The following is a 27,854-nucleotide window of genomic DNA, read 5'->3' on the forward strand; positions in this document are numbered from 1 at the left end:
TGATGATTAATGGAAAATATGAAATGTGAAGTTCTATTTTATCTGTTGTGTTTATGTTAACCACATTTAATTTTTTAAGCTATAAATCCTTTAAAAATGTTAATCATATGATGGACTTATTTGCAAATTTACATACTGCCCTGAAGAAGACACTGATTGTTGCTTTCTGTGGTGACTCATGAGCATCTCTGGTTCAGGCTGCTAGGACTGAGAAAGCAAACTGAGTAGCATGATCTTGTATGAACTGTGATTAAATTCCCGGTAGAGTTATCCTCAGGATACTCCATAGCATTTTTTTACCACACTAAGACACAAAAACTAAAAAGAGGACAACATAAAGCAGTCCTTAGGTTTGAAACTTAGCACTGTTTTCTTTCATTCTGTTCAAACCACAAATTATGCAGTCTAAGCATACATACACACACAGAAACAACCTGTATGTTAGTTGCCGGCTATATTCAAAATAGTTCTTTCAACAAATGCAGACAAAAACCTTTCAAACAGCATATGAAAGTCCTTTTCTTAAAGATCCTGCCATGACTTCTTAATTTCACTTCCAAATGGAAGTGTCACCAACGTTTTACACAACAGTTCTTGTTCTCTAAATAACAGAAGTAAACCTGCATGCGTGCTACACTTGAATAACGTATATATTTTCAAATTGATTTCTTTATTGCTTGTCAATGAAAACATAAGCCTACAGTAAACTCAAAGCCTTATCAAGTGATGCCATCTGTTTTTCTCCATTGACAAGACAAACACATTTAAGATATATTTAATTAAAGTAATATCAATGATTAAATATATCATGACTGACAACATATGATAGTAGACACAATTAAAAAACAGTTACTTGAGTTCCTATTTATCTGTCAAGTGGACTGACTTATCTGCTGTCCATAAATGAATATCAGATGTAATCTAATGGCTTTTTAATAGAAGGAAGCTTGACACAACACCGGCAGATGGTATTCTGGGTAATGATCCAGACTGCAATGATCCCAGTAATGACTTACTGTATCTATTTACCTGGCCTCAAACAAAGGAGGGGGGAAGCTAAAACAATTCAGCTAGCCTCGGCTGCTCTGGTGCTGCAAGTGTTTAAATCACTGAAGCAGCCCGTTCACTTCTGCAGCGGGAGAAAACGTGAAATTGATTAAAACAGCATAAATGCAACAGGAAAATCTTCCTCCTCCGCAGCCAGTTTGGGAATGGAAACTTACCTAGTTCTCATGGTGGTTTTTTATTTTATTTTATTTTTTCTTCTGTTGTTGCTCTGAAGTTCAGGGGAAATTCTGTCCTTTAAAGGAAAAGGTTCTCATAGCACTACTGGGCCACTCCAGCACACCTCATCTCATGGAGCGGTGATCTGCCCCCAGAGCAGGGCAGTGCGAGTAGGCTTTAGGAGCCATGAAGGACTGTTGCGTGCCCTGAAAAATCTTCCTTTTGCCTCACATTGGCATAGATCATGGCACAGGGCTTACAGTGAGTGTTCTTCTGCTTCCCTCTACAACACACACAAACAACTCCAAACGGACACCATAAACTCAAGGAGTGTCTCCTGGCTTTGTCACAACTACACAGTTTCTGAAAACTGGAAAAAAAGACTTGTGTCCTGTAAAATTCCGTTTCAGATACCAAAAGTCCCATTGAATGTACAGCTTGATGAACTAAGTAAATAAAAATGAAAGCCTCGTGGAGATTTTCATACATACTTAAACAGCCATTGAGAAAATTTTTGCAGTTAACATTATATGGGCAGTCCCATTGGAACGGAAAAGGTCTGATTTTTTTCTCCCAGCCTCGCCTACTGTGATACTTCCACTGCTGAAAACAGTGCGGAGAAACTTGTTGTTCTACTGCCTCAGAAATATCTGGCCCAATAATAACCAGGATGACGTGAACTTCAAACCAGCTCAGCACCAGTGGCACACAGTCTAAATTACGAGGTCACTGCAATCTGCTCAGGAGGCACTAGGTGTGACGCTGGACAGTTTGCCAAGGTATTGGACGAGAGAAGCAACATGATGCTGAGATACCCAGGTGGTGGTGACAGCAAGAGAAATATCCTGAGGGAAGAGCTACGAAGTGTATATGCATTTTTAGTCCAGGCATCCTGCCTACATGTCATCAAATCAGTCTATAGCAGTGATGTACGTCTGGGATTCAAGCACTTTGGTATGCCCTGGACGCACAAGTGGCGAAGTGGTGCTACTTTCCATCAGGTGTGCTCAGTATTCAGGTGAAGTGCTGTGGACAGTTTTAGCACTGTGAAATCCCCGCCCCCACCCCACCCCCACCCCACCCCCACAGTGCCATTCAGTCCCTCTGTAAAGATCCCCAAAGATCACTTAGAGAGAACTTCTGCAGCTAGTAAAAATCTGCTGCTCTTTCCACAGCAGCAGCAGCTACAAGACTTCCCTTCCTCATGAAGCAAGTGCTTTTCACTTACAAGCATAGTCCCTCATATTCTGGTTTGGAAGGATTGGTCTAATTTCCTGTGAGTCTCTTGAGAAAAACCTGGGGAAGGTTTGTCTCGTAAGATATCTGACCAGGTGTAATGTGTGGCACTGCCAGCGCTCAGCCCTTCGTCCTCTGAGAGGCTGGAGGGTTGGCTTTAGGAGTTTTACAAACTGGTGGCCATCATGAGGAGATACAAACTCTGGTAGCTGGGGCTGAGATTCAAATCTGTATGTTCACTCCCTTCCAACCTGCAGGAAGGGAAATACTTGTTTGTGCTGTTACAATCTGCCCAGAAAGCCAGCGTTTAGCTCTGCAGGCTGGCACGTGAAAATGATGCTGGAGAACAAAACTGCATGCAGATGGTCTGTGCTGAGGATACACAGATAAAGGGAACAAAATGCTGTATTCTCAAGTATCTCACTTGACCTTCTGACAACTGAAATCCTTTTAAAAGTACTCGTACTTGCAGTCCTCAGCTAAGCTGTAACCTTAAGCAAACTCCACAAAACCAAAGGCTGAGATGGGGGAATCATCACCAAGGGTGTTACAGGTCGGAAAGAGCAAGAGATGGGAAATCAGGTGCAGGAAAGATGTGAGGGGAAAAGAACAGGGTTAAAGGACATCAAAGGCTGATTAATTTCTGAAGAAGAGAGGGCTTTGGAGAAAACTTCCCCTCCTGTTATCTGCACACCTAACCATAGCTAAGCCACAGTAGCTTTTGTATGGCTAACTCAAATATGCATATGGAAATACAGGAAATACCGATTTACAAAGAGTATTTTTTCCTGCTTGTTACTTCTTCAATTTTGTGTAATAGGCACTATCTCGGAGAGAACTAAAATGCTTGAGGTATTCATATGTTTCACCAATATAACCTGAAATGGGTGATCCTTCTGTAGTCAAGTGACAGAGGGAAGCTCACAAATCTTCAAGGCCTTAAGGATGTGAGCAGGATACTCACTCAACGTGTCTCCACTTCACATTAGCTCCGTAAGACACATTTAAGCCAGCGGATTCACTAATATGAACATTAGAAGTACACAGGCATACACAGTGAGTCAAGTAACGTATCAAACTGTGGAAGTGATACTCCAGCTGAAGATGATTTATGTGTGACCAAAGCCTTTAACCAACATTTAGGTCCTTGCTTTGAAGTTGGTATTTGGGAAAGGTTTATTATGCCTCAGGAATTCTCTTCTTTGTCAGAAAGTAAGATCTTGAGCAGTAGTCAATACCCTTGAATGTTGCTCTATAAATAACTAATTTTCTAATTATTTTTTTTCCTTCTGCCATGGACACTATCCATTCCAGAAAAAAATACTTTTAAAAATATTTGGGAGCAGCCAGAATCTAATTTTTTGGTAACAAGTTAATAATTAATGAACCTATTTTCTAATAAAACTGTTATTTCATCACATCTGCCTTCACCTGATACATACGGTTGTGAAATAAAAAACAAATCCTGAAAGGCGTTTTTATTTCTTCCAGAATATCAAGTAGCTCTTTATAGCAACGATTGATAGAAAAGTCATAACCACTAACAGCCAGACTACGGGAATACTCACACCACTCACAAGTCTGTTTTCAGTACTTCTGAGGGTTATTTTTGTGAACTGGATAAACTAGAGATAGTTATTTCTTTGGTTGTTCCAAGGGCCTGTCAAGCATACTGTAAGGAACACTTCTGCTTGGGCCGCTTAGATGTAATCATTTCCAAAGCTTTCTTTTTCGTGATTTGTTTTGTTCTTTCTTACTATATTCACAAGCAGTTTTCAGATGTAGGGTCCTATAAAACTTTACTGTAAGGAAAGATGAAAAAGAGGAGGAGATTTCTAATATAGAACTAAATTACAAAGGGAGTTTGTTTAGGTTGCCAGACATTCATCCATTCCAATCTTTTTTTCCCCTGTAGCAGCTATTCAGCTTTTTAATTCTATTTTTCATCTTTTGCCTTTTGTGTGTTCATTGAAATGGGAGCTATATGTATAGGTGATGCATTCACAATGAATTCGTCCAGGTTTCGTGTGCTACGTACAGCTCGATACGCTTTCTTCAAGCACATACTTGTTTTGAACAGTGCAATTCTGTGCAGACTCAGCTGCTGTCCTTGTAGCTCTCAGTTTCTCTCCCTGTTGCCATTCCCAAAAGTTAAGGAGTAGTCAGATATTTAATTCGTCCCACCATTTATAAAGGGGTTTGCTCATAATGCTTAAGATCTAGCCAGGGTGGTGTAGGCTGTATTAAACACAATTATAAGTCTCCATGGTCTAATGTCAAGATTCCACTGCATATTAATAACCAATATTAGAATAAGACGCCACAGAAGAGGTATATTTTCCTTTGTTGTTTATTATAATACAAGAAAAACAAATCTAGAAAGCACATTTCATGGAGCACCATATTGTAACAAAGTGTTGCTGGCTCTCCTGCAAAGTGTATTTTTGACATTTAAACAATGACACACACATAGTCAGTACACACAGGCATCTACACACAGGCATCTACGTGCCGGTGATCTTATTCACAGCCCCAACGAGGCCTAATTTCAAATACAGAAACGCTAAGGTGCACAGAGGAATGCCAGTGTGAGGGCATCTGATCGCCAACTGAGTTAATTACTCTTTTGTTAGCTATCTTCATGAGCACACAAGCCTTCATTGTCTCACCCCAACCTCTCTTCTCTGAAGCCTCCAAATTGGGCCCAAAGGTCACTGAACACGGAGCCGGCACAGACATGGTGTAGAGTTGAACAAAACTGGCCAATATTCCCTACCTGATACCTCTTATTGCTTTGGTAATAGTACTGAATGGAAGTCTTACAAACTCTTAAACCTACACTCCACATCACAGAAGAACCACTTGCACACATACAGAAACGTAACCTCCCTCCCCACACACACATAGCACTGATACCTTTTTGAGAAGCTCTGGGGGTTTCCCCACCAAGATCACCTTCATAAAAATGATTGCATTTTGTTTTTCAAAGGTTCAGACAGTTGTTCAACAATATATTTCAGAATATATTTCTTTCTTTTGAATAGACAGGACATGTTTTCCTGCTGCCTTAAATTTATGTCATTGTCTACACAAGCAAGAGCAAAATGCTATCGTTTTCATCTGTACAAAATGTTTTACATTCATTTTATACAGTGCTAAATAATGATGCTAAGCACAGAACAATGTAGAATGATAGCCCAAAATAGCTTTTTACCTTATTCAAAATGGAAAAGTACTGGAAGTTTCCCATACTAATGTTAAGACACAGTATTGGGGTCTCTATTATACACAGTAACCTTCCAAAATACTTTCAGGCACCTATTTTGCGAGCTATTGCTCAATATGTATGTCACACTGAAGCACCTCAAGTAATACAGTTTAGTGCCCTGAAACAGTGAGAATAAGAGACAAAAGCAAATCCAGGAACACAGCAGACCAGACCAATTGTGAAGGACGATGCTAGCAAGGCAGCAAAATTACTGCCTAGACCCAGAACAACCCACTGTTACAATAATTCTGGGTATCTGACATATGGCCACTTCTATCATTAACCGAGGACAAGGGATGAAGTTTAATTTAAAACCAAAAAATGCTCTAATTTTGTCAACAAAAATAAATGAAGAGCTTGTATTTTTATCAGCCACTTACAAAAGATTTTTTTTCCTCTAAGCCATTTCTCTTTGAAATACTTCCCCTGCTTTCTGACCACAAACTTTCTGGGGAAATTTAAGGATTTGCAAAATGTATTTCTGTCTTGATAATCAGTGAGGCTGAACTATCTTTAAGTTTTGGGCAGGGTAATGCATTCATGTTGCCAAGAAAGAAATGAAGTTATTCTGTATTTTTTCTTGTGGAAAATCCTTGTGGATTTCCCCTTTCCAGGAGCCAATTTTATAATTCCTTTATCCTATGTGATGAACAGACATCTCTGAATAACGAGAAAAAATAATGGAAATTCAAAAGGGAAAATGGACTTGAAAAGTAACTGTAACTTTAGATACATACACAAAGTGGTATAAACTCGCAGAATTACTAGCTCAAACTCTCTCCTCCAAGCTAAAGGTATGTTTCAACAGCTGTGCTAAACATTTGGCTAGCATTTCCCAGATAAACAGTTCGGACTGCAACTGGGTGATGCGGAAAAGAAGAGAGAAAGAAAAGACTTACTAGTTTAAATTTTACAAAGGCTATGGCATTGCTATGGATTAATAAAGTTTTGGATGACTGAAGAACAAGATTTATTAAAGCCAAGATGTTGTGCTAGGTACGTGGAAACATATTGTCTCTCGGAGTAACATCTACAGCTTTACTCACCTGAGTAAAGGGCACTGTAACAGAAAAAGAAGAGATTCAGAGACAGGCAAAAAATACGGGCCTGTATAAGAATGTGAATTACTGTCTTAAGAAAGGTATGCAAATTTCTATAGAGAGTATATAATCACTCACATACTGAATAAAAATTGGGATCACTCCTGTTTAATACTATTTTAGCATACAAGAGCAAGAGCTTGAGAATGACACTGAAAAGCAGCCAATTTAAATCTGAAAAAAAAAATATCTGTTTTTATTCATTTTTCTTTGCTCTTAAACGTGATGTTTCTTGATTTTAGTATTCCCCACCTCAAGAAATATTTAGATCTCAAAACTCCGGATCAGCCACTCATAGGGATATTCAGACATCAACAATCACATTAGACAAGACAAAAATAAAAAGGGCTGAAGCTAATGAAAATTCCAGAAGAAATTATTGCACCTTCCCCTGAAGCATCTGATACAGTCAGAGGTAGGACTCTGGATTAAATAAGCCATGTAGTTTGGCTGTGTTACTGTTTCTATGATACTAGGTTTAAAAATCTCAGTTACATATCCCAGTTAGTCATGAAAACGTATAACAAACTTCCACACTGAGCAATGCGTTACAGTAACATTAACAAACGGGAGGACAGAATGATTATTATTATTGGCCTTAGACACCACTTATGTGTGCATGTATATGGATATACATACATAGAATTGTATGATACACATATATATGCATACACTAATGCATACATACATACACACGCACACACACAAGCATGTCGTCTGAGAAGTGGGGCTCACCATAAGGTCTGAAGACCACTCGTTACGCCCTTCTCGCCAACCAGTGTAAGTGTACATGTGTATACATTTAACAGTGTGTGGAGGAAAATAACGAGAAGGAAGGGAAGCATGAACCTGAAAATATGGGAGAAATCACTCATGTTACTGTCATTATTTCAGACCTGCTCTTGAAAACACATTTCCAAATGCCTTGTACATTGGCTGACGTACAACAGCCAAGCAAGAGGAAATACACAATATTAAAGGGACACTGTGAAAATGAAAATGTTTACATACGTATTTTCTGTTCTTCCCTGTGTTACTACTAATACATCATATTCCTGACAACTGACAGGATGAGAAATTAAAAGAACTAATTTGATTTTTGCCACTTATCCTGTTCATCTGTTTCATGTTTCTGCCAAAGTTGAGAGAAAACTTGGATAGTCCATCTCCTTATGGGTTTTCATTTATCGGCTCCAATGGGTTAGCTCGTTGTAAACTTGCCTTTTCATCAGGCTTGATAAAATCATTGTAGTTTTAGAAATACCTAAACTTAATGTACGCTTTAAGTTGACAGTATCTCTTTAACGATAATTAATAATTCCTCAGACTCATTCGTATGAAAATTCTGCCATCTTTTACACTTACTCACATTAGTTCACACTATTTGTCCTCCCTGTTTCTCTGGGAAGGCTTTTAAGAACACAAGTGAAACGAACAGACCACCATCCCGTTTGATCGCAGAACTCCAGCTAATCAGTTCTGAGGCTGCAAACAACTGAACTTCCAGACAAGCTAACGTAGCTAGGAACTACCTGCAGGTATCTGCAACAGCAAAAATCAGCATGACTACATTTAACAGGGTAAATGACAGGATAGGTTTCCATTTCAATGAGGTAAAGTTGTGCATAAGTTCCCCCATCCCCCAAATATATCTGTAAGGTCATTAACTCCAATAAAAATAAAAGAGAGAAATAAGTTATTTTCTTTTAAAAAAGCTAAAACTGAAATTACCTTTAAGCCTACCGCTAGACAGAAAGACATCAAGGCGGGTACAGAAACAGAGAAGAGAACCAGAGGATATTGATAAATGTGTGTTGTCAGCTCTGAGAACCAAGGGCTGGCTGGCATCAGCTGAGTTTTGTCTCATGATGCGCGCTCTAGAGGGTTCTCGCTGTTTTGTTACAAATAGTCCAAGTTTGGGTTTTTTTTCAACTTGTAATGGGCTTATTTGATCGCCTTTGTCTTTTTGGTCCAGCTCCATAGATTTTAACATTTCTCTTGGCAGGCGCAGGCCTGCATACTGGATACAAATGTATAGATAGAATGACATCGTTCATAACTGTGCAGAGGCGTTCCTAGAGAGTACAAATACCAGCATACAATGTCTCATTTGGATCTGCAGCCTGCCTGCACGATGCATTGCATGGTGGTTCCTGTAGTCTCTGAACAATAAATTCTCTACGAGAGAGGCCGAGTGCCACACTCCTTGGTATTTCTATGGAAAAGTAATTGCAAGCCCCTGGCTCCTCTCAGGTCACTTGCATTGGCCACAGGAGGGTAAAGAAGTGTTTCTGGTGAAATGCGTGGCACTGCCTTTCCATGGATTGCCTTCCAAGCAGCGACGCGCCTGGCCGGCCCCAGGGCCGACACTTCACAAGAGGAGCTCCTGGAGACAGGTCCTGTCTCACCACTCTTCCCACTCGCCAGCAGCACCATTTCGCAGAAGCCTCTTCACCTCTTCTGTCCCGTAGCGAGTGCAGGAGTGGGATTTTTTTCATACAAGAATGTTTCTGTGGAGTCAGGGTTTTTTGTTTAATTTTCTTTTCTTACTTAACATTAGCTTGACCTGGTTATCAAGTGTGTTCTCCCGCAATCATCTGAAAGGCCTTCTTGAAACCAGCATATTTTTTCTTTTTTTGTTTTTGTTTTTCCCTTTTACATCACCTTAAAGGGACACTTCTGTGGACATCACTTCTGTAGAGAACAGATTTCATCTTTTGCTGAAGTTTTGTTCCAGCCAAAGCCGAACCTCCTGCAGATTGTAGAAAAAGGGGCCTTTGCCTCCCAGGTAGGCGATTTTTTGTCTCTGCACAATGCATACTCGCTCAAATGAAACCCCGTAGGCCACGTTGGCGTTGTTGTCCATGCAGTCAGCCACCACTTGGCACTGAGGTGGCAAGGAAAAGCGCTCTAGGAGCTGGTGAGCAGCTGCACATCGGTCTTCCTGGTTCCTGTGTTTCTTGACTTCAAATGAAGAAGGAGAGATTCCAGGGGCAGCCCAGCCATCTGACGGGTGAGCCTCGTCAATGTAGACCAACAGAAAGTCAGCCACACCAGAGAACTCCTCCACCAACTTGCTGAAGGCCGACAGCTGGCTTGTGAATGGTGGTCAGGTAGCTGAACCAAAGTTGACCACCAGCGGCCGCTCAGAGTTGGCAAAATCCAGAAGGTGGCATTTGGTCCCACATTTGCCACTGACATTCTTCCAGCTGTTACTGCTGCCGTCACTGCCCTTGGCTATGTGGATTACACTGGAGTTTGGGGCTTCTCCTCCCAGTTTGACCTGATGGCAAAACAAATTAAAACGTAGCAAGTTAGTGTGACTTGCTTGTCCAGTAGCCTTATGACTACTACTCTTCAAGTCACCTGTTCAAAAAGTACACCTAACTACCCACATGGACGCTAGCATGGGGACATAGCAAATCATCAAAAGCAAACAGCTTCAAAAAATTCATCTGGTCCATCTCCACTCACAGTACAGGGAAACGTGGCATTCCTGACAGGTATAACTACTTCAGTAATGTCAGAACATTTGGTCTGAAATCTGTCTTGTCCTGTCCACTACACACACAGTCCTGTCCACCCTTACTGTATTTGCAGACTCTTACTCTCTTTCAGACAGACTACCTCCAATTCCTCATAACTTTTCTCTGTGAGCCGAATTTTCTAGATGTGATATTTTTTCACTGCCATCATCTGAGTTCTCTCTACTTGGTTCACATCTTCCTTGAAGAACAGTGTTAAAAACTTCAAAAGAGTTTTTACTAATTCTCAGAATAATCAGACAATTACTTAATGTATCTCACAGGCTACATCTGTTTCTACATTCCAGATGTTTACTTTTTATGAAACATCATGACTGTTTCTGAAAAGCAGGATTGTTGACTAGGAGTCATCTAGTGAGAAGTTACAATGCCTAGGTCCCTTTTTCTGCCTTTCTAGTTGCTCCCCATCATGGATTTGGATACTTCCTTCATCAGTCCAGCTTGAATTTGGTGCTTTGCACTCGACCCCACTGAACTGCATTTCCTACATTTCAAGGCATTTTTCCAATTTTCCAAAATCATTCTGCATTGTATCCATGACCTTCACAACACACGCAGTGCCTCTCAATTTTGAAAGGTTTTCAGATTTCATACGTGACTATTCTCTTCCATCCTGCAGTCCAAGGTTGAAAATACTCAGAATACCAAACACAAGGGAGATCTCTGCAGATGCCCACTCAGTGTACATCCTGCTCTTACAGTGGACCAACCAAGACTGTGCTCTCCAAGGGTTTTTCTAACTGCTTTGCAGTAACCGCATCACTGATTGAGTGACACTTCAACTGCAGTGCTTTTCTAGAAGACAACTGGGGGGAAAGCAACAGGAAAAGGGGAAAGTTTTTACACAAAGGTTGAAGTAGGATGAAGTGAAAACAAACTGTTCTCAGCTGTAGCTCCAGATCTAACTCAAACCTAACATGCAATTGTGGAAAAGTAATTTTGCCTGACTGTTTCTATTCCCCTGCCTATAGAAAAAAGGCAGACTATAAGCAACTCATAGAAGGGACTGCCAGGATTAGGTGGAGCCTGCAGAGGGCTCCAAGATCCTTAGCTGATAACTGCTATAGAACCACAAAATATTACATAAGACAATTAGTTTTTAATGAGCTCTGCCACGGCGATTCCTATGTATCTGCCTTTACCATCAAGCTCTAGTACAACAATGCAATTATCCTTTTGTGCTTCCCTGACTCTTTCTATCTCTCCCTGTCTCCTGTCTATTTGATTATGTTCAGAAATGTTGCTTTGAAGGAAACACACAGGGCCAAATTCTGAAGTCTTTCATACTGTATTTATTTCTTTCTGAAGCTACACTCCAACTAAAGTCAATAGAAGTTAATGCTGAATTTTTAGAATTAGAAACTGATTTTTGGTGCACTTCTACGTTATATACATATACATACATATTCTACATTACATTATAGGGTAACCTGGTGAGTCAGACTCACTAAGAAACTGAGTTAACAGCTGAATACTTAGCCAATGCAATAGCTGCTACACACAGATCCAGAGGCAAGTATATTGTAGATACTGGATCCTCCATTTCTCCCCCAGAAATCTGACTACCTTGAGCAAATCTACAGTTGTTCATGACTCGGCATTATTTCATCAGAATAGCAATAGAAGCAAGAAACTAATCAAAGCAAAGTTTGTAAGACACTGACTTTACAGCTGCCAGACTTCACAGTTACACAAGAAGGTCTCACAGCATGTTGGCACATGATAGAAACATCATTTTGACTATTTTCCATGGGGCAAATTGAGACACAGCTGTTCTGCCATTCTCACTCAGGCATCAGCAAGGAAGAGAGCCACAGAAAGACTGCCCTAGACCCACAGATCTCTCCAGGCCAAGCACGAGGTAATCACCCCTGCGAGCAGAGGACGTGCAGCTGCCACTGTACCGCAGGCAAGGGAAGCAAGTTGATGCCCCAGGAAAGCACAGCTCCATGTGGACCCTTCCCCATGAACCTGTGTCTGCAGCATTGCTATCTGCTAGAGCCCTGGTAACAGTTAAAAAAATAATAATAATTAAGACTTGAGCTCCATTGCCTTTGAGAGCAAGCAAGGTTTGAACTAGCTGGGTTTAGGGCCTGCTGTGTGACTGTGCCCAGCTGTTGAACTCAAGGAAGGAAAAGAGCTGTATCCCAGTTTTTGAAAAGAAAGGCTCTATCTGGAGAGAGGCAGGCTTGGAGACTCGGGCTGTAACATTTAAGCAGCATTAAGCATCTTGCAGCGTTTAAAAAGTGCTGCTGCAGGCCACTTAGCAGGTAGTGGGTACTCTGCTGTGCGAGCTGTGGGAACATCTCATTTCTCTCTGCTGTTCTATGTAGTAAGATAGGCAAAGCATGAGTGACTAAGGTAACGGGCCAGGCTTGAGCAAAGAAATACACAGGTCAAGATCATGCGGTGGCCACCGAATCATCTCGAGGGCTGCATTCAACCCAGAAGCCAGCTAGGAAGTTGTGCAAGCCAGTAACTACCAGAAGTGGGCACATCTCAAGAAACACAACATCTGCACATCTGCACAAACACTAGATCCCTCTTTACCTAGAAAGCTTAACTGTTCTTGCACTACCAAGCAAATGCTTTTTTCAGAGCTGGCTTGCCCAAAACGTGCCTTCTGAGCAAAGCCTGACATGTAAGTATCTGTGCTGCACCCACTCCTTGGATGAATAATGGACCTCAGTATTTAGGAGAGTGCACTTATCCAGTCAAAGAAAAGAAGTAATAACATATGATTTATCTCATAAATCACAATTAAGCAACACAACTTTGAATTTCTGATATTTGCTGGCACTTCTCAGAGGAGGAGAAAAATAAAGGTGGAAAGGACAGAAGCAACTAAAACTCAACGACAAACAGAGCCACTCAGGAGACAAGCTGCATCTGAGCAGCTGTTTCCCCTTGCTCTTCTGGTTTTATTTGAACAAATTTATTATGAGTGAAAATACTGTAACCAACACTCTTGAACTGGGAAACCAGAGTCTGCTTCTTGATCATATCCAAGCAGAAGAGAGGCTACACACTGCAAGCTCCTCGTTACCAACTCAGGTCTACCAAACGCTTCTTTTCCTAGGCCAGTTTGCAAACCCTAACGGAACAGACTAACACAACAGCTCCCATCAAACACCAGCATGGAGATGCCCCTCAGGTGCTATTTAGCACGGGTACCAAGGGTGGCATCGCATTTCACTGTTTGTTCTCCAACAAATCAAGCCTGCACTCTGTCTCTCGCACTCCTTATTGACTAAAAACTGGGTAAGTTTAGGAAACAAAGTACAAACATACCCTATGTTACCTTATAGCAGTTTCTTTCCATTTCCCACATCCATGAAGAACATCTCATGGCCGCAGATTACCTACCATTTTTATTTTTGTTTCTAGGAGTGCTTGTGTTGGGTTTTTTCCCCTTAATGAGACATCCTTGCCAAGCAGGCATTCACAAGGCATTTTCTGCTCTTGTAGAGGAGTAATTAAGGTCGGTGCCAGTGTCAGGCAATCCAAAAAGCAGCCCTGCCCAGTCGTTAATGTTTAAACATAAGCAGCGGCATCTCCGCTAATTAGTCTTGATGAAGCGCTGACGTTCCCAAAGGGACTCTTTATTTTGCCAGGCTCAGAACCGATTGACACAGGATGACAATATCATCCTTGCTGATCATTTGCATTGTAGGCCTTGGCTGTTTTCTTTGTTGTTATTTATTGAAAGAAAAAATAGCTCTTGGAAAAGAGAATCAACGCAATGAGAAAACAAACAAAAACCCCCATGTATTCAGCCAAACCGCTTTTGAAATCTTACACAAAGGCAGGCAAAATATAAATTCTGAGAAACAAACTAGCAGAATTCCCCTCACACGCGATCCAGCATTTCTATAATCACGTACTTCTGTGCGTGAATGTTTGGGCACTCGGTGCCAGCCTGGGACGAGGCGGAGAGCGGGCAGCGCAGGCACCCCCTCCTGCGCAGCCTGCCTGGGACACGCAAGGTTGGCCAAGCAAATTGGGAGCCAGCCCAGCCAGCAGCCAGCCACAGCCCCTCACCAAAGCAATGACTTGCAGCGTTTGGGCGAATTCCGTGTTTGCTTGACAAGCCTCGGTGCTGCATGCCCTTCTGCAAGTCCGCGCGCAGAGCGAGAAGGGAACAAGGTTGCCGAAGCATTAGCACGCCGGCTGCAAAATGACGGAGACTTAGGAGCGGGAAAGAAAGCCCTATTCATAAACGACAGGCTAGAAATAGCACATAGTGCTAACTTTGTTGTACATTCTCCAGGAGGACTAGGAAAAGCCCCACGGACAAAACATGGCCTCCTCATTTACCTTTTCGTTTTTCTCATTTTGCTTTTATCAGCTTTAGCATAACCCTCCTGGGATTCCACGCACTGGGATACAGCTTTCATTCCCTGCGTGAGGGATTTTCAAATGGTTTGGCAGACTCATCGGGCTGTGTCAACCCCCTAAAGAAAATAGGTGTTGCCAGACAATTAGCAGTCTGTGATATTAGCCATTTCAATATGGACATGCTGCGTCCGGGACTGGAGTCCAGGGATCGGTAATGAACTGAATCCCTGGAGCTTTTTGCTCCTTTCAAGTTCTCTGCTTTGCTTTGATTTGATCCTAATTCAGCTAAATATAGCCTCTGAACAGCCTGATACTTCTCAGTGCTTTATTCAAATCATAGTCAGACTCTGGCTGGGGAATTATACAATTCATTATTTTTGTTTTCTTTATTTGCATGACCCAGAGCTGGAGAACTCTGCAGTGGATAAAAATTCCAGGAGGCCCTCGTCTGGAGTAGCATACAGGAGCAGGAACCCTTCATTTGTCATGGGGAGGTGACAGCTTGTTGTAAGAGACTCGATTACTCGGAGAGCAGAGACTAGAATTGACTCACGTTCTCCCAGAGTCCCCAGTCTTTTATTTAGGATCAGGTGTATGAAGCTGAGGGAGGGAAGTGGGAGTCAAATTAAAAAGGGCACATTCTAGATAAAAATAACTAGTCAAATGCTGTTTCCTTGATTTAAAACCTGCCGTCCCACAAAGGAACATGCATGGCAGAGGAAAAGCATAAAGGAGCCTTTTGCCTGGTACTCTTATAAAAGAAAATGGATAATTTTAAAGAAAATATATTCTATATATTTATAAGAAAACATTAAAAAATTGGATAATTTTAGCTCCTCCGGTCAGGGAGCCTACAGCAAGCTGCTTAAGGGCTTCTGTTTCCCGCTGGATGGGAGCATGGCCTCCAGCACCGTGGCCTCAGGGCCATTTGCTGCCCTGCTGGGCTAACTACAGGTGACACAGTCCTTCACCAGTCTTTGCTGGTCAGCACCTGGAGGAGATTTGAAGTTAATTTGGATGATTTTTTTGTTGGTTCTTTTTTTTTTTAAAAACTCAGCTTTAGCAATGTATGAGTCCATACACAGCAGTGATTCTGTTGGCGGGGCAGAGCCAGGGTGCAGGGATTGGGTCCAAGCCTTTCCCTGGGTGCTGCCCGTTTGCTGCGCCTACCACAGCCGAGGGGGTTACACGAGGGTTTTACAAAAAGGCAGCAGTTCCTTCGGTCAGTTTTCCACATGTTAGAGTGGACATGGAAGACCACAAAGAGGTGGTGTGGAAGAAGTGAAGTTAGATCTGCAAAATGAAATGGACAGGATGAGCCCCCATGTGGGACAGGAGTTGTCAGATCCCTTTTTCTACCCTTTGTCCATCTTGGGTGTTTGAACCATACGCTCCAGTCTTGGGTGAACCATCAGCTCTGTGGGACAAACCACCTGCCTCTCTTGCCTAGGACACTCCCTGGGGCAATGGGTCCAGGCTGGTCCTCAGACACTACTAGAACAAACATGATTATATATTATTAATAATGACAATGTCTTAATAATAATGACAATGACATGCCCAAATCCTGTTGACCTTATGTTCCAAACGCTGCAGGAAAAGTTTTAATTGCGGTTTTATTTTGTTTTTCTCACTTCTTTCAAGACTGTTTTAATTTGCAAATGTCAATGAAAACAATCCTGCTAAGGCTGAACTTTGTAATGCCAATAAAATATTTTTAATACCACACAATATCTAGCTTCTAAACCCCAAAACTACACAACGCACTCTTTCACAAATTCCCTTTATCATTGTCAAATTCAGAGAAAGACACTTTGTTACCTTGCTAAATACAAATAATAAGTACAGAGGTTATGCCTTCCTTCCAACCTTTAAAAAATTTCTCCCCAAAGCAAAGAGTTACTGGACAGCCAAACAGCAGGTAAAGGATCACGCCAGTATATTACTTTCAAATTTTGTGATAATGCTGTCCGGCATGTACTGAAGATGACAGTTCTGGGGCTGTCCTGCTTTGCATACTGATTTATTTTAGGAATAAAAGATGTAGTTATCAGGCAGGCAGAAGTAGCCAAAGGTAATTTAATTGTGCTTCCTTGAAATCTGAGGAAAACCCAACTGGGTGTTTACTGAACCAGTCTACTTGGTGCTACACCCAGAGCAGGGTCTATGCCGTGAAGCTGGGATCCTGTGCCAACCGTCCCCTCCCTGCTGGGTCTGTCATGCCAGAGTTTTCTGCTGGCCCATGCTAAAGACAGTAGAAAGTCGTACATGCAAATACCCACCACCATTCATCGCTTGAGATACCAGCATCCTTCTGAGGCCTGGAATGTACATTTACACCCATGTGCATATATGTGCATGTTACCCCCTAGATGCATCACAGCATTTGGCTGCTTCAGGGAGATGCCATTAAGGTCTTCCCCCTAACTATCCTGCACTGAGGTGAAGAAGAGGGAGGATTTCCTCTAGGATAACCTTACGCCTCTCCACTGAGGACCAGGCACCATAGCTCTGAAACACAAAGCTTGTATCTGGAATGGAAAAGCTTCCAGCATGAGGTCCCACCACTGAGGATTTCTAATAGGGACAACCTTTTATGTACCCATTTTAAAAGCATTTTAAGATAATGATTTCTCACCTTTGGAGTCTTAGAAAGTGGATTCATCCTAGTACTAAATAAAGCATGGAACTCAGCAGGTAAAAAACAAGCTTTTAAAGGTAAATACGACGTCTTTTTCCAAAGCCCTCTAGCTATTTCTCTGGGTTGCTATAAGGTATGTGACACATTCAGTAGACATGCTGTGGCCTAAAACAAATGCCTCACTGGCATTTGTAGAGCTGGCCTCTATAAATCGTGCAGAAGGCACACCAGCACCTTCCCAAAAATCTCTTGGGTTTTGTCTCTTATCTGTAGGTGTGGTTGCATTCATATCTATACATATGTATACATACACATAAATACGTGTATACATATACAGAGAAATGAGAGAGGACTGACTCCTGAAAACGAAGATGATGCATGCCTATGTGTGTGGATTTTTGCATTTATACACATATACGTATATGTATGTACATATATATATAGACAGATACACACACATATATATATCTGTATACATACAAACACATATGAAAGTGCGAATACCTACACTCACATACATACAAACATGATTTGCTCTTCAGGAGTCAAACCCCTCATTTCTGTAGATAAACAGAGCACAGCAGTAAATCAGAAAAATAACATTTAAATGAAATAGTTGCACTCTTTCCATTATATAAAGTTAATGTAACTTGACTACTAGCTCTATTTGTCTCTGTTATGACAATTAATCTGGTCCTAAAGACTCCCTTGTTGCAATATTAGACACGCTTGCCTCTTGGAAAAGAATAGGAGAAGGATGGTCTATGAATCACAAAGCTGGTGCGGTGTAGACAATATCAACACTGTGACAGATACTGAACTCAGAGCTAAAGAAGTAAAAAGAAACATATTAATCATTGATAAAATTTACATAAGAAAATAAAAATAAACAGAAGATCAATCATTTTGATTCCAGCAGGACTGTAACATGTAGAGAAAACAAGTCATATAAAATGTTCCAATAAAAAAGCTTACTTACTATACTCTATTACAATACAACAAACTCCACACTGCTTCCCCACTGAGGATGTTAAAGTCTTCAACTGTTGCTAAGTAATCTTGCCTATGAAATAATTGCCTCAATCAAAAAGTCATGTGTAATAGTACTTAACAACAACAAAAAGCAGAACAAAAGCAAGTCAAAATTTGGGTAAGATTTTCAAAAGTTTTTCTAGAAGGGAAAACATATCAGAATAGCCATTTTCAAATATACTTTAGTTTAACTATTCCAAGATCATGTCTTGCACACACTAGTCCTGAAACAAAATCACTTAAGTCTGGGACAGTCTGTGTGCTTTCAAGGCAGAGGTCCTTTCTTGTAATAAATTTACTTTAATCCAGAATCTAGTATCTACCCACACTATTTTTCTGGAATGGCTTCCAGTAAATTTTTCTGTGAACAGAAATTTTACATCAAGTACTTTTGTGAAAAATGTTATGAAATGTACTTAGGAAGAGTTCTGTGTTAGTGGCACAAAACGTAGCAAAACCGAGTATAGTTACTACTTTAATCCAGTACTAACTGGCAGTCTAGCTTTGGTTTATCTCAGACATCTGCAATTCTGCTGTTCTAGTTGAATCATAAATACTCCTCAATGGAATGAGCTTAAGCACCTGCTTAAGTACTTTGCTAATATCTGGCTTCAGCTAGCAACTTGGAGCAATAAACAATCACGGTTATGATATCAATTGCATTTTGTCATGCTCTTTAGTACTCTGATTCCATAATATTTTTATTTCCCACCCTCACTAATTGGCTAAGATTAAGATATCACAAGTGGGCAGTCCTATTCAGGATTTAGAAAAAGATGATTTAAGGAAAATGATGCTTTGTGGGACAGTCTTTAATATATTTCACTTTCTCATGTTTTTTAAACATTACCACAAATCAGGGTAACTTCAATTTTCTTCAGCTCTACCAGTACAGCTTTCCAGCTGAAACTTTATTTCTTTCTCTTTTTTACAGAATCAGCAGAAGATTATCCTCCATTGTGGAGCTGATGACTCTTCTTCTCATAATATTGCTCCTCAGATTATGGTGTTCCCTCTGTAATTTGATTTCTACAATTATCTACCTTCCTGTGACTATCAAAGGTTTCCGATGATCTTCTGTCCTTATGGCCCATAATTCTATTACGGAAAACAGACTCTTTCCATGAATTGTTGGTCAATTAGTTTCATCTTAAGGACAGCTGGCACAAATGGATTTTTTCCCCTTTTTGGAACAAGGTTATAAAGTTTGGTTACGTTTATATGCATTTTTCTGTTGATTTCATTGAGGCCCAGAATCCATCCTAGGGACCTTAAAGCCTGATTGACCTAACAACCTAGGTGATTTAATGGTGAAAAGGGAGAGTATTTAATTACCAAAGTTCAAGGTACGAGTTTCATTGCCAACACCAAAAATAGCACAGAGCTATCCTCCCTGTAGTTTCCATGGTTGACACCGACAGCACTGAGGAAAAGGCAAAGTATGACTTTGGGAAGTACAGAAAGGCATGCGACATCTTTATTTTAAGTTATTTTGTATTACCTAAGCAAAACGAGGTTGAAAATATCTCATGGATGTAAGGTTCCTTACAGCTCCACCCGTTCTCCAGACCCTGGGCCACATACAGGTTGCAAATGTGGGAACTGGGACTCGGCCGTTTCAGAGCTGTGCTACCAGCTCCCACTGGAGCCTCGACCAAGTCATGTGTTAACTGTCCTGCTTTGCCTTGTCTGTAAAATGGGAACAATTGTGTTCACCGGCCCATTTAACAAGGCCACTGTAAAATTTACTTATGTCTGGTGAAGAGACTAAAAACAGAAGCTAGAACCGCTAGGAGAATACTGAGCTTCATTCAGCATTACTTTATTTGGGTAGCCAGCTGGCTGATTCCTAGGGTGTCAGTAAGAGGTTGACCCATTTGGCAAAAGCAAACGTTATTTATATTTGTCTTACACTGAAAATTAACTTCCCCGTGGCCTGGGTTTCAAAGCTAAGCAGCTGGTATTCCATATCAGAAACCCAGCAAACACCAGTGCCACAAGCTCTTCACATCCCTAGGTGAGAGCAAACACAAAAGCCATTGTAGGGGAGTGAAAAGGGACCAGGGAAGGCGATACAAAAATAAGTGTTTCAGAAGATACAGAGCTATCATTTGGACAGGACCCCTGTGACCTCATGACATCACACGGGTATGTTAAATTAGATGGTCTAAATAAGACAACAAATTAACAGACTAAGCACTGTTTTGGAAGCCACAGAGCTCTGAATCCAGTTCTTCTACTTACTAACTGGGTGGCCTGTTCAAGAAATTTCATCTTTTTGGGTCCACCTTTTCAAACTATAAAAGGGAGCTATAACTACCTCTTTAGACCTGGGCAGCACCACTGGGTAATGTTTGTACAAAGCTTAAAAGGAAAAAAAAGTACATGTTGCACAACTGCTATTGGCTTTCTTAACTTAAATCACCAGGCAGCTGTCCCTCAGCTAGTCAAGTTCATTTTTAATCTCTGACATGTCCCTCTGTCATTGCTTTCTTGAAGAAAAAAGGCTCAGTGTTTCCCTCGGTGCCCAGTTTTACTATTACTTGGATGCTTCCCCCAGTATAAAAATTAACATACATTGGCATTTTCTATTGCGCGTAATGACAAGGTTTCACCTCTTTCACTCTAATTAAACCAATTCTATCTGTCACACAGATGACATCTGTCTGTGCAGCGCTCTGTCTGAAGACGCAGTCTTCCTATCACCTCTGAGGATTTCCCATGGCAAATAATTAAACAACAGCTGTGAAAACACCCAGGGCATTTTACAATTATGCGAGGATCTTGAAACACCACTTGATGAACGTGATGATTCGTGCCGGTGGGGAAACTGAGGCACGGCTCAACTAAGTGCCCCGGCCATGGCCGCACAGAGGGTCGGGGGCAGAGCAGCGAGCCCGCAGCCCGGGCTTTCACCTTGCACCTCTCCCATCAAACTTCACACCAGAGAGGGGACACCCAGCCGTCACCCCCTTCCCCTGGCCGCAGGGATGCTCCTCGCAGCTGGCCCCTGCCCACCCCTGGTACCCACCTGCTTGTAGGCGTCCAGGAGGAAGCTGTTCCAGACGCAGCGCAGCCCCTCCGAGGTCAGCATCCTCCGCCACTCGCCGCGCCCGGACTTGGAGCGGCTGAGGAACAGCACCATGTGCTTCAGGAGGATCACCGAGTCATACAGCGCAAGGAAGAGGCAATTGGAGAAAAAGACCGGCAAGATCTGAAGCGTGATCAGCAAATCCACACTTAGCAGACCCATCTTCCTTGCTGCTTCTCTTCAGCCGGATGCCTTCAGCTCCCTTTTTTGCTCTGTACCCTCATTTAAAAAAGTACAGTAAAAAGCATTTCAAAAGCCTCGTTACCCTCCTCCCAGCCGCTCTCTTTAAAACGAGCGGAGATAGTTAAAGACGAGCAGGCTGGTTAAAACCATAACTGCATGATACTCATTCAACTCAGAGCCGCTTATTTAGCAGAAACTAAGATGTTAACAAAAATTCTTCCCTTAACCAGGAGACCTGATTTTGTTGAAGAGAGAGGCAGCTGTGTTTCCAGTTCCCTGCAGTTACAAAATTTAAGCTGAGACTGTTAATTGTTAACTTTCCTGCGCTATCCCATTGTTTCCCAGCTATTTAAGCACTGCACAGACCTCTCATTTCTGTGTCAGTGGAGCTAGCTACCAGGTGCAACAATACTTTTTTAAAAAAAGGTTTATGTACATAAACTTTCTGTTCCTCCCTCCCTCCCTCCCTCTCTCCCTCCCCCCCACCCGCCTCTCTGTATTCCTGCCTTCCTCCTCTCTCCCTCTCCCTTGCTATCTGCCTATGGTGCAAAGTGCTTTCCCCTCTGGAGTCCCAGCTTGCTTCCCTGAAGCCTTTTATACATTCCCTAGCTAATTGCTGCAATAGAGAAGTGAAACCCTAATCTTAGTAAAGATCTTGACGTCAATGTAAAAGAGGGCTTTACTTTGGCCAGGACTGCAGTGAATAGAAAAATGAAATTCTCAAAACTTTTTTTTTTTTTTTCTTTCCCCTTAAGAGAGAGGAGAAAAAAAAGAGAGACAGACAGCAAGGGTGGAACTTTGCTTTGCTTTGAAAAGGAAAAAGAAAAAAAACCCAATATGCTTCTGACTGCTCTTATGAAATGCTTTCAAATTTTGGAAAAAGTATTTTCATATGACGTGGAAGGTGACACGGCAACGCAAGCTTCTGTTGGTTTTTTCCCTCATGGCTGTTTTTTTTTCCTTTGCCCTTTTGTCTTTTCCAGGAAGGTGTGTGAGTTGATGCATCCCAAGAAAGGGCATGTTTCTGTACATTTTCCTCCCACCTCCATGAAGTACAACATGTATAGGGTTTAAATATCTTTTGTTGTCTTACCGGTATTTAAGGAAAAAGTAGTAAACACCCAGCACTGACTTCATCTACTGATGTGTAAGAGAAGAAGATAAGAGAGGAGGGAAAAAAAAAAAAAAAAAAAGCTTTTGAAGGACTTGCGGTTTTTTAAGCTAAAGTTCCCTGCTTAAAAATAATATGCTACAGCCTTAAATGCTGTCAATCAACTGAGCTTCAAGGACTTTAATATTCCCCTATGATAACTATTTACATGCACTAGCCTAACAAGGATAACTAACTTTCAGTTAAAAGCTTATAAAAAGAAACAGAAAGAAAGAGATTTCCTCTGGCAGAGCCATGTGTGCTTTAACAACCACAAGTATCCCCTGCAGCCCCATGCTGAAGGTTTACTTTGTTTATTTGCACTTTTCTTTGTTTCACCTATTTAGTCTGATATTCAGTCTTCTTTCCACCATTTTTTTTTTCTTTACTACATTAGACACAGTTTGTTTGTTTGGGTTTTGGTGGGATTTTTTTCTCGCATGGTTCTAACTTCCTTAGGTAAATATTTCATGTGTTTTATGTTGCAGACATCCATAATTCTGGTTTTGAGTGGTTGTCTTCCCCACGTGCTTATGTAGGCTCTCCTCATCAGATACATTTCATTCCCACAGGTGCCAGCGTGATATCTAACCTTTGTCACCTCACATCCTTGATGAGTAGTACAGGCTTCCTTCATTAATATATCTTAGTCTTCATCAGTCATCACTATCCTTTCACTGCTAGCAACTGCAGAAGGTAAACACCATCAATCTTCCCTGTTCTGGGGTCTTTCATTTTCAGATATTGCCGTAACACTTGGGATGTCATTATACGAGGACGCATACCTCTAGAAAGGCCACCCCATGTGTTGGGCTCACCAAAGAGAAGTTTGTTTAGGTAGCCTATCAGGCATTTGCAAAAGATATCACCCAGACAGGATATCTTCCAGCAAATGTTTACTCAAAGAAATAACTTTAAAAGGTTACACACATTAAACCAGTGACCTTCTGCGTTACCAGCATAAACAAAAAAAGGAACTGAGTTTCTTTTTCAAAGCTACAACAGTTTTTAAAGTCAAAATGTCGGTGATGACAGTGTTCTGTTGCCATAGAAAGGACTGCAACCTCACAGATCTGGCTTTATTACTCAAACTTGCAAAAACACGTTATAAGCAGGCATTTATATATCCACACACACGGATGAGTCAGCATGCTCATGTCATGTGAGCACAACACAGGAACAAGGGTCCCCAGAGCTGCTAAACTAGCTTACTGTCTGACCTCGGGCGAGCATATGTAATCACTTGATTACAAGCACTCTTAAGCCTAGATTACTCTTCTGTAGATCCACCACTAAAGGATACATGATTCTGTCTGGGAAGGTCCCCTTTCTTTATTTTGGGAGGGTTTGTTAAAAGGCAGGCCTGGAGGTTGTTGGTGACAATGCCAGATGAATCATCAGCCATTGTTTCTGAGAACAGTTTGCAAACAGCTCGGAGGACAGTCCAGCTCCGGCTCTTCCTGCTCCCGGAGGTAACGTCAGGCAAGAACCTCCACCGGGAACACGATATATTCTGGGTTCCTGTGAAACAACTGCCCCTACCCACAGCACGCTTCATGGGTGAAGAGGTTGTTTGTAAGACAGCTGGAGACCAGACGGCTTACAGAGCTTTGAAGTGTGTTGGAAGCTGAGCAGGAAGGCCATGGAGCTCTAGCACCAGGTGGTATTTCATGTGTACTGTGTCACCTTCCTCGCCCGCGAGGCAGACTGTGCCTATGGAGTTAAACAGAGCTACCTCAGACTGCCTGTTCTGAGAGCTCCAGTCAGGAGTTGCTGGTGACTGCCTAATCCAACCATAAAGACAAAACTCTTTGGACCAAATTAAAAACGCAATATGACCGTTTTTGCCATTGCTGTCTTCAGAAGCAGTCTGTCCCTGCAAGGCACAAGCACTGCTTCTCAGCTTGACAGAGTACAGCAACCCTCAACAGATAAGGAAAGCATAATTCCTGCTTCTTCTTGTTAATAGCTCTTCTCTCTTTCTTGGCTGAAACAATTCATCCCTGTGTTTATTTCTCTCAGGCACCAAAAATACAAGGGAAACCACTGTTTTCATCTTTTGTGAAAGACTTATCTGCAGCATAATCTCAGTGTTGAAGCCAACAGCTTCTGCTTATTTCCCTGCAGATCCTCATGAAGCAAGGAAGAAAGGCCACATCTTTCAGACCTCAATTCATTAAAAGAGCCTTTACTGTCTTGAAAGAAAACTGTATGAATCTGAGACATGAGGAAGAGTTAGGCAGGGCTGAAGATACACATGAAGGAACTGAGATAGGGTCCAGCCAAAGCTCATTTCAGTTACCTGCCCTGCCATACCTTCCTATATAATTTGGGCACAGCCCTACAATGTACCTCAGTTCTCCATCAGCAAAAGAAAATAAAAGTCCTCCCGTAATCTAAGGAGCAGTCAGGTTCAGTAATGGGAAATTAAACATATCATCCATAATTTGTCAAGGTGGAATGAGCAAAGCCAACAACATTAAAGCATTCACTGTTACTAGACCTTGTATGTGGCTAAAGTCAACAGTATCGGTATAGATGGTCATATTCTGTAATGTTTATAGAAATCAGTGCCATCAAAACCGTATCCATGCATAGCTTCATGTTTCTTCCCAGTTTCAACCACAGTAGCATGAAGGTTAGGACACAGGCAGCTAGTAAGTTTGTTTACTGCAACTCTCTTGATAACTGTGCCTAGACACAGGAAATTTGAGATGGAGTTACTACTGCTCAGGCCACTTTCTCTGATCTCATTTTATAGTGGATCCATACTAGCTTTCTGCACATCAGATAGTGCATTTTACAGCCTTCACTTGGTTGTGAAGGTCTTCACTTGTCTGTGGCTGAACTACCTTTTATAAGCTGCCACGGCACCCTGTCGCAGTGTGTCTAGATACCTAAATGCAAGACCCTAGAGCCCAAAACAAGCAGACTGATTGATATTTGGGTTACTCAGCCTTATTTTCTCAGATCAAGCAAGACCATTTTGAATGCCGTTACCCTTTGCAACACAGCTGGGAAAGGGTACCTCGCAGTGACAGGCAAGCAAGGCTGCTGCTCTGGTCCTACCCCTGGGAGGTTCATGGGAGAGATCATCCCAAAGGATTCAGCACAACCTGTGTGCCTGCCTTGCTGCTTCTGGCTGCTTTCACTGCCAAAAACAAAGAATGAAGCTTTTTGTTTGAGAGCTAGTTAGTGTGTCCATAAGCTTATCCCCAGAGAATTGCGCAGCTGCAGAGTGATATGGCTAGAGATGGGGAGGAGAAAGTTTAGCTTAGCTTTGCCTCCCTGGCCCTGGGCAAAAATTGTTTATTACAACCAAACAAGAATTTGTACCTCTCATAAAACTGCATTTTTTCTCTGCCAAGAGAGAAAAACCTCCCTCTTCTCAGCAACAATTCTGTCACTTCAAATGCCATGGAGCATTGACTGACTGTGAATTTCCCCTTTTTGATTAGGATCAGCAGCGTATTTTCTGAAAGAAATAATGTCTTCAATGAAAAATATTTTTTTCCAGGCAAGTCTCAATGATACCTAGATGGATTATCCACGGTGTGGATTCACCAGGCCCTGCCTTCCTCCGTCACTCCTGGCCGCAGCACCACATCTGAATGGAGCAACGTTCAACCCGCTGGCACCCAGCCCCATTCTGCCTGCTTAAAGCTGCCTCTGTTCTCTACAGGAATCCGCTTACCAGCCTTTCAAAGGTGAACACGCTAAATATATCCTTACTGCCTAATTTATTTACTTTTTGTATCAGCCTTGGGTTTGTCTTATTTGGGTTATTCTACCACTGCCATTCTGCTGCTTAATTGAGAGTTGATTATTCTGTGAAGCTGGCAGCTGTGAGAGGTGCTGATTTAATAGCCCAGAAGACCAGATTCCTCAGGTTTATCTGCTGTGGGGCTGAGTGCAGGTAGTGAGAATGCAAACGGCCTACAGGAGCAGCTGGCTTTCCGTGACAATCCGGAGGGGAGATCCTGGAGCAGGAAGATCAGAGGAGCTCAACCTCACTGCCCATTCAGCCCACAAGGCAGCACTGCAATTAGAGGTCAGATGCCAAACTTAGACAGTAGTCAAATGAACTAAGGAAGAAAAAGGCCATGTCATTGGGACACTTCTAGACAGGAGAAGAACGCAATATGCTAAGACATGGCGAGTTATACCTAGATTCTGGGTATAACTGAAGCTGTCTTCCAGTCAAGCCACAGCGGTTCGGAAAGACTGAAGTGCACAGGGAGAACTGGGACTGCTGATGTGTCTGTAAAACCTGTTCTGTAGACTTCAAAGCTGTCAAGTCTGGCACCTTCTAAGAGCCTGCATTCATTGTATGACAGCAAAATGAAATAATTGACTCATGGGTGTGGGCGTGTAATAGTGACAAATTTGAGGCTAGAAGAATTCCCCACATCCCTTGGCTGATGATCCCCAAACTTGTATGCAAAACAAAAAATAATCTCCCTGTTTCAATAAACTACAGTGAACAAACCTGACGATAAAACACACCTGGCTGAGTCAGTCTTAATTTTGGAACAAAACAAAACACCCTACCCACCCTAAAAGATAAAGTAGTTTCTCTTAAGAAAAACAAGAAAGCTGATCTATGAGTAAGGGCAATCAGAAGACTTTGTCAGAAGAATCAGTCAGCTCAAATACTCTGAATATCACAGAAAAAGAAGAAAAAAAGACTTAAATGTATTGAACATGAGAAAAGAACCACTTCATCTGCTGTAGATTCTGTAAATTACCTCCCGAACTCCCAAGGGAAGCTGGGACTAGAATTTAGTGTCTTGCACTCATATGACTAGCCAGGTGAAGGGTACCTATAAGGGTGCCTCTTATAGCTGTCAATAAATTATGATGTTCAGATATTCCTACCCATCTAAAACACCAGTGAGATGGGGGGAGTGAGGTAAAATTTTAGAAATATATTTCTAGGGGTTTCGAAGTCGCTCAAAGTTCTAGGAAAGCCTTCCAGGCCCAGCTTTCCCAGCTGAGAAGGAGCCATTCCCTTTTCCCCAGCAAACCACTGACCTTTTCTTCAGT

General features: G+C 41.8%; 1 protein-coding gene across 2 annotated transcripts; it reads right to left on the minus strand.

Annotated features, from left to right (window-relative positions):
• Positions 1-4,794: 4,794 nt before the first annotated feature.
• On the minus strand, positions 4,795-22,108 carry DIO2 (iodothyronine deiodinase 2). 2 transcript variants are annotated; one of them, XM_040600542.1, is made up of 2 exons: positions 21,416-22,108; positions 4,795-10,111 (listed from the first exon to the last, which is right to left on the minus strand). In XM_040600542.1, exons 1-2 carry the CDS (start codon positions 21,635-21,637, stop codon positions 9,494-9,496), a joined length of 840 nt encoding a protein of 279 aa, XP_040456476.1. In that variant the 5' UTR covers positions 21,638-22,108; the 3' UTR covers positions 4,795-9,493. The 2 variants fall into 2 exon arrangements, with proteins under 2 accessions (XP_040456476.1, XP_040456478.1); XM_040600544.1 differs by having other exon boundaries at positions 9,474-10,111.
• Between the last annotated feature and the right edge of the window lie 5,746 nt (positions 22,109-27,854).

Source organism: Falco naumanni, chromosome 7 (assembly GCF_017639655.2).
Source record: "Falco naumanni isolate bFalNau1 chromosome 7, bFalNau1.pat, whole genome shotgun sequence".
Lineage (NCBI taxonomy): Eukaryota > Metazoa > Chordata > Aves > Falconiformes > Falconidae > Falco > Falco naumanni.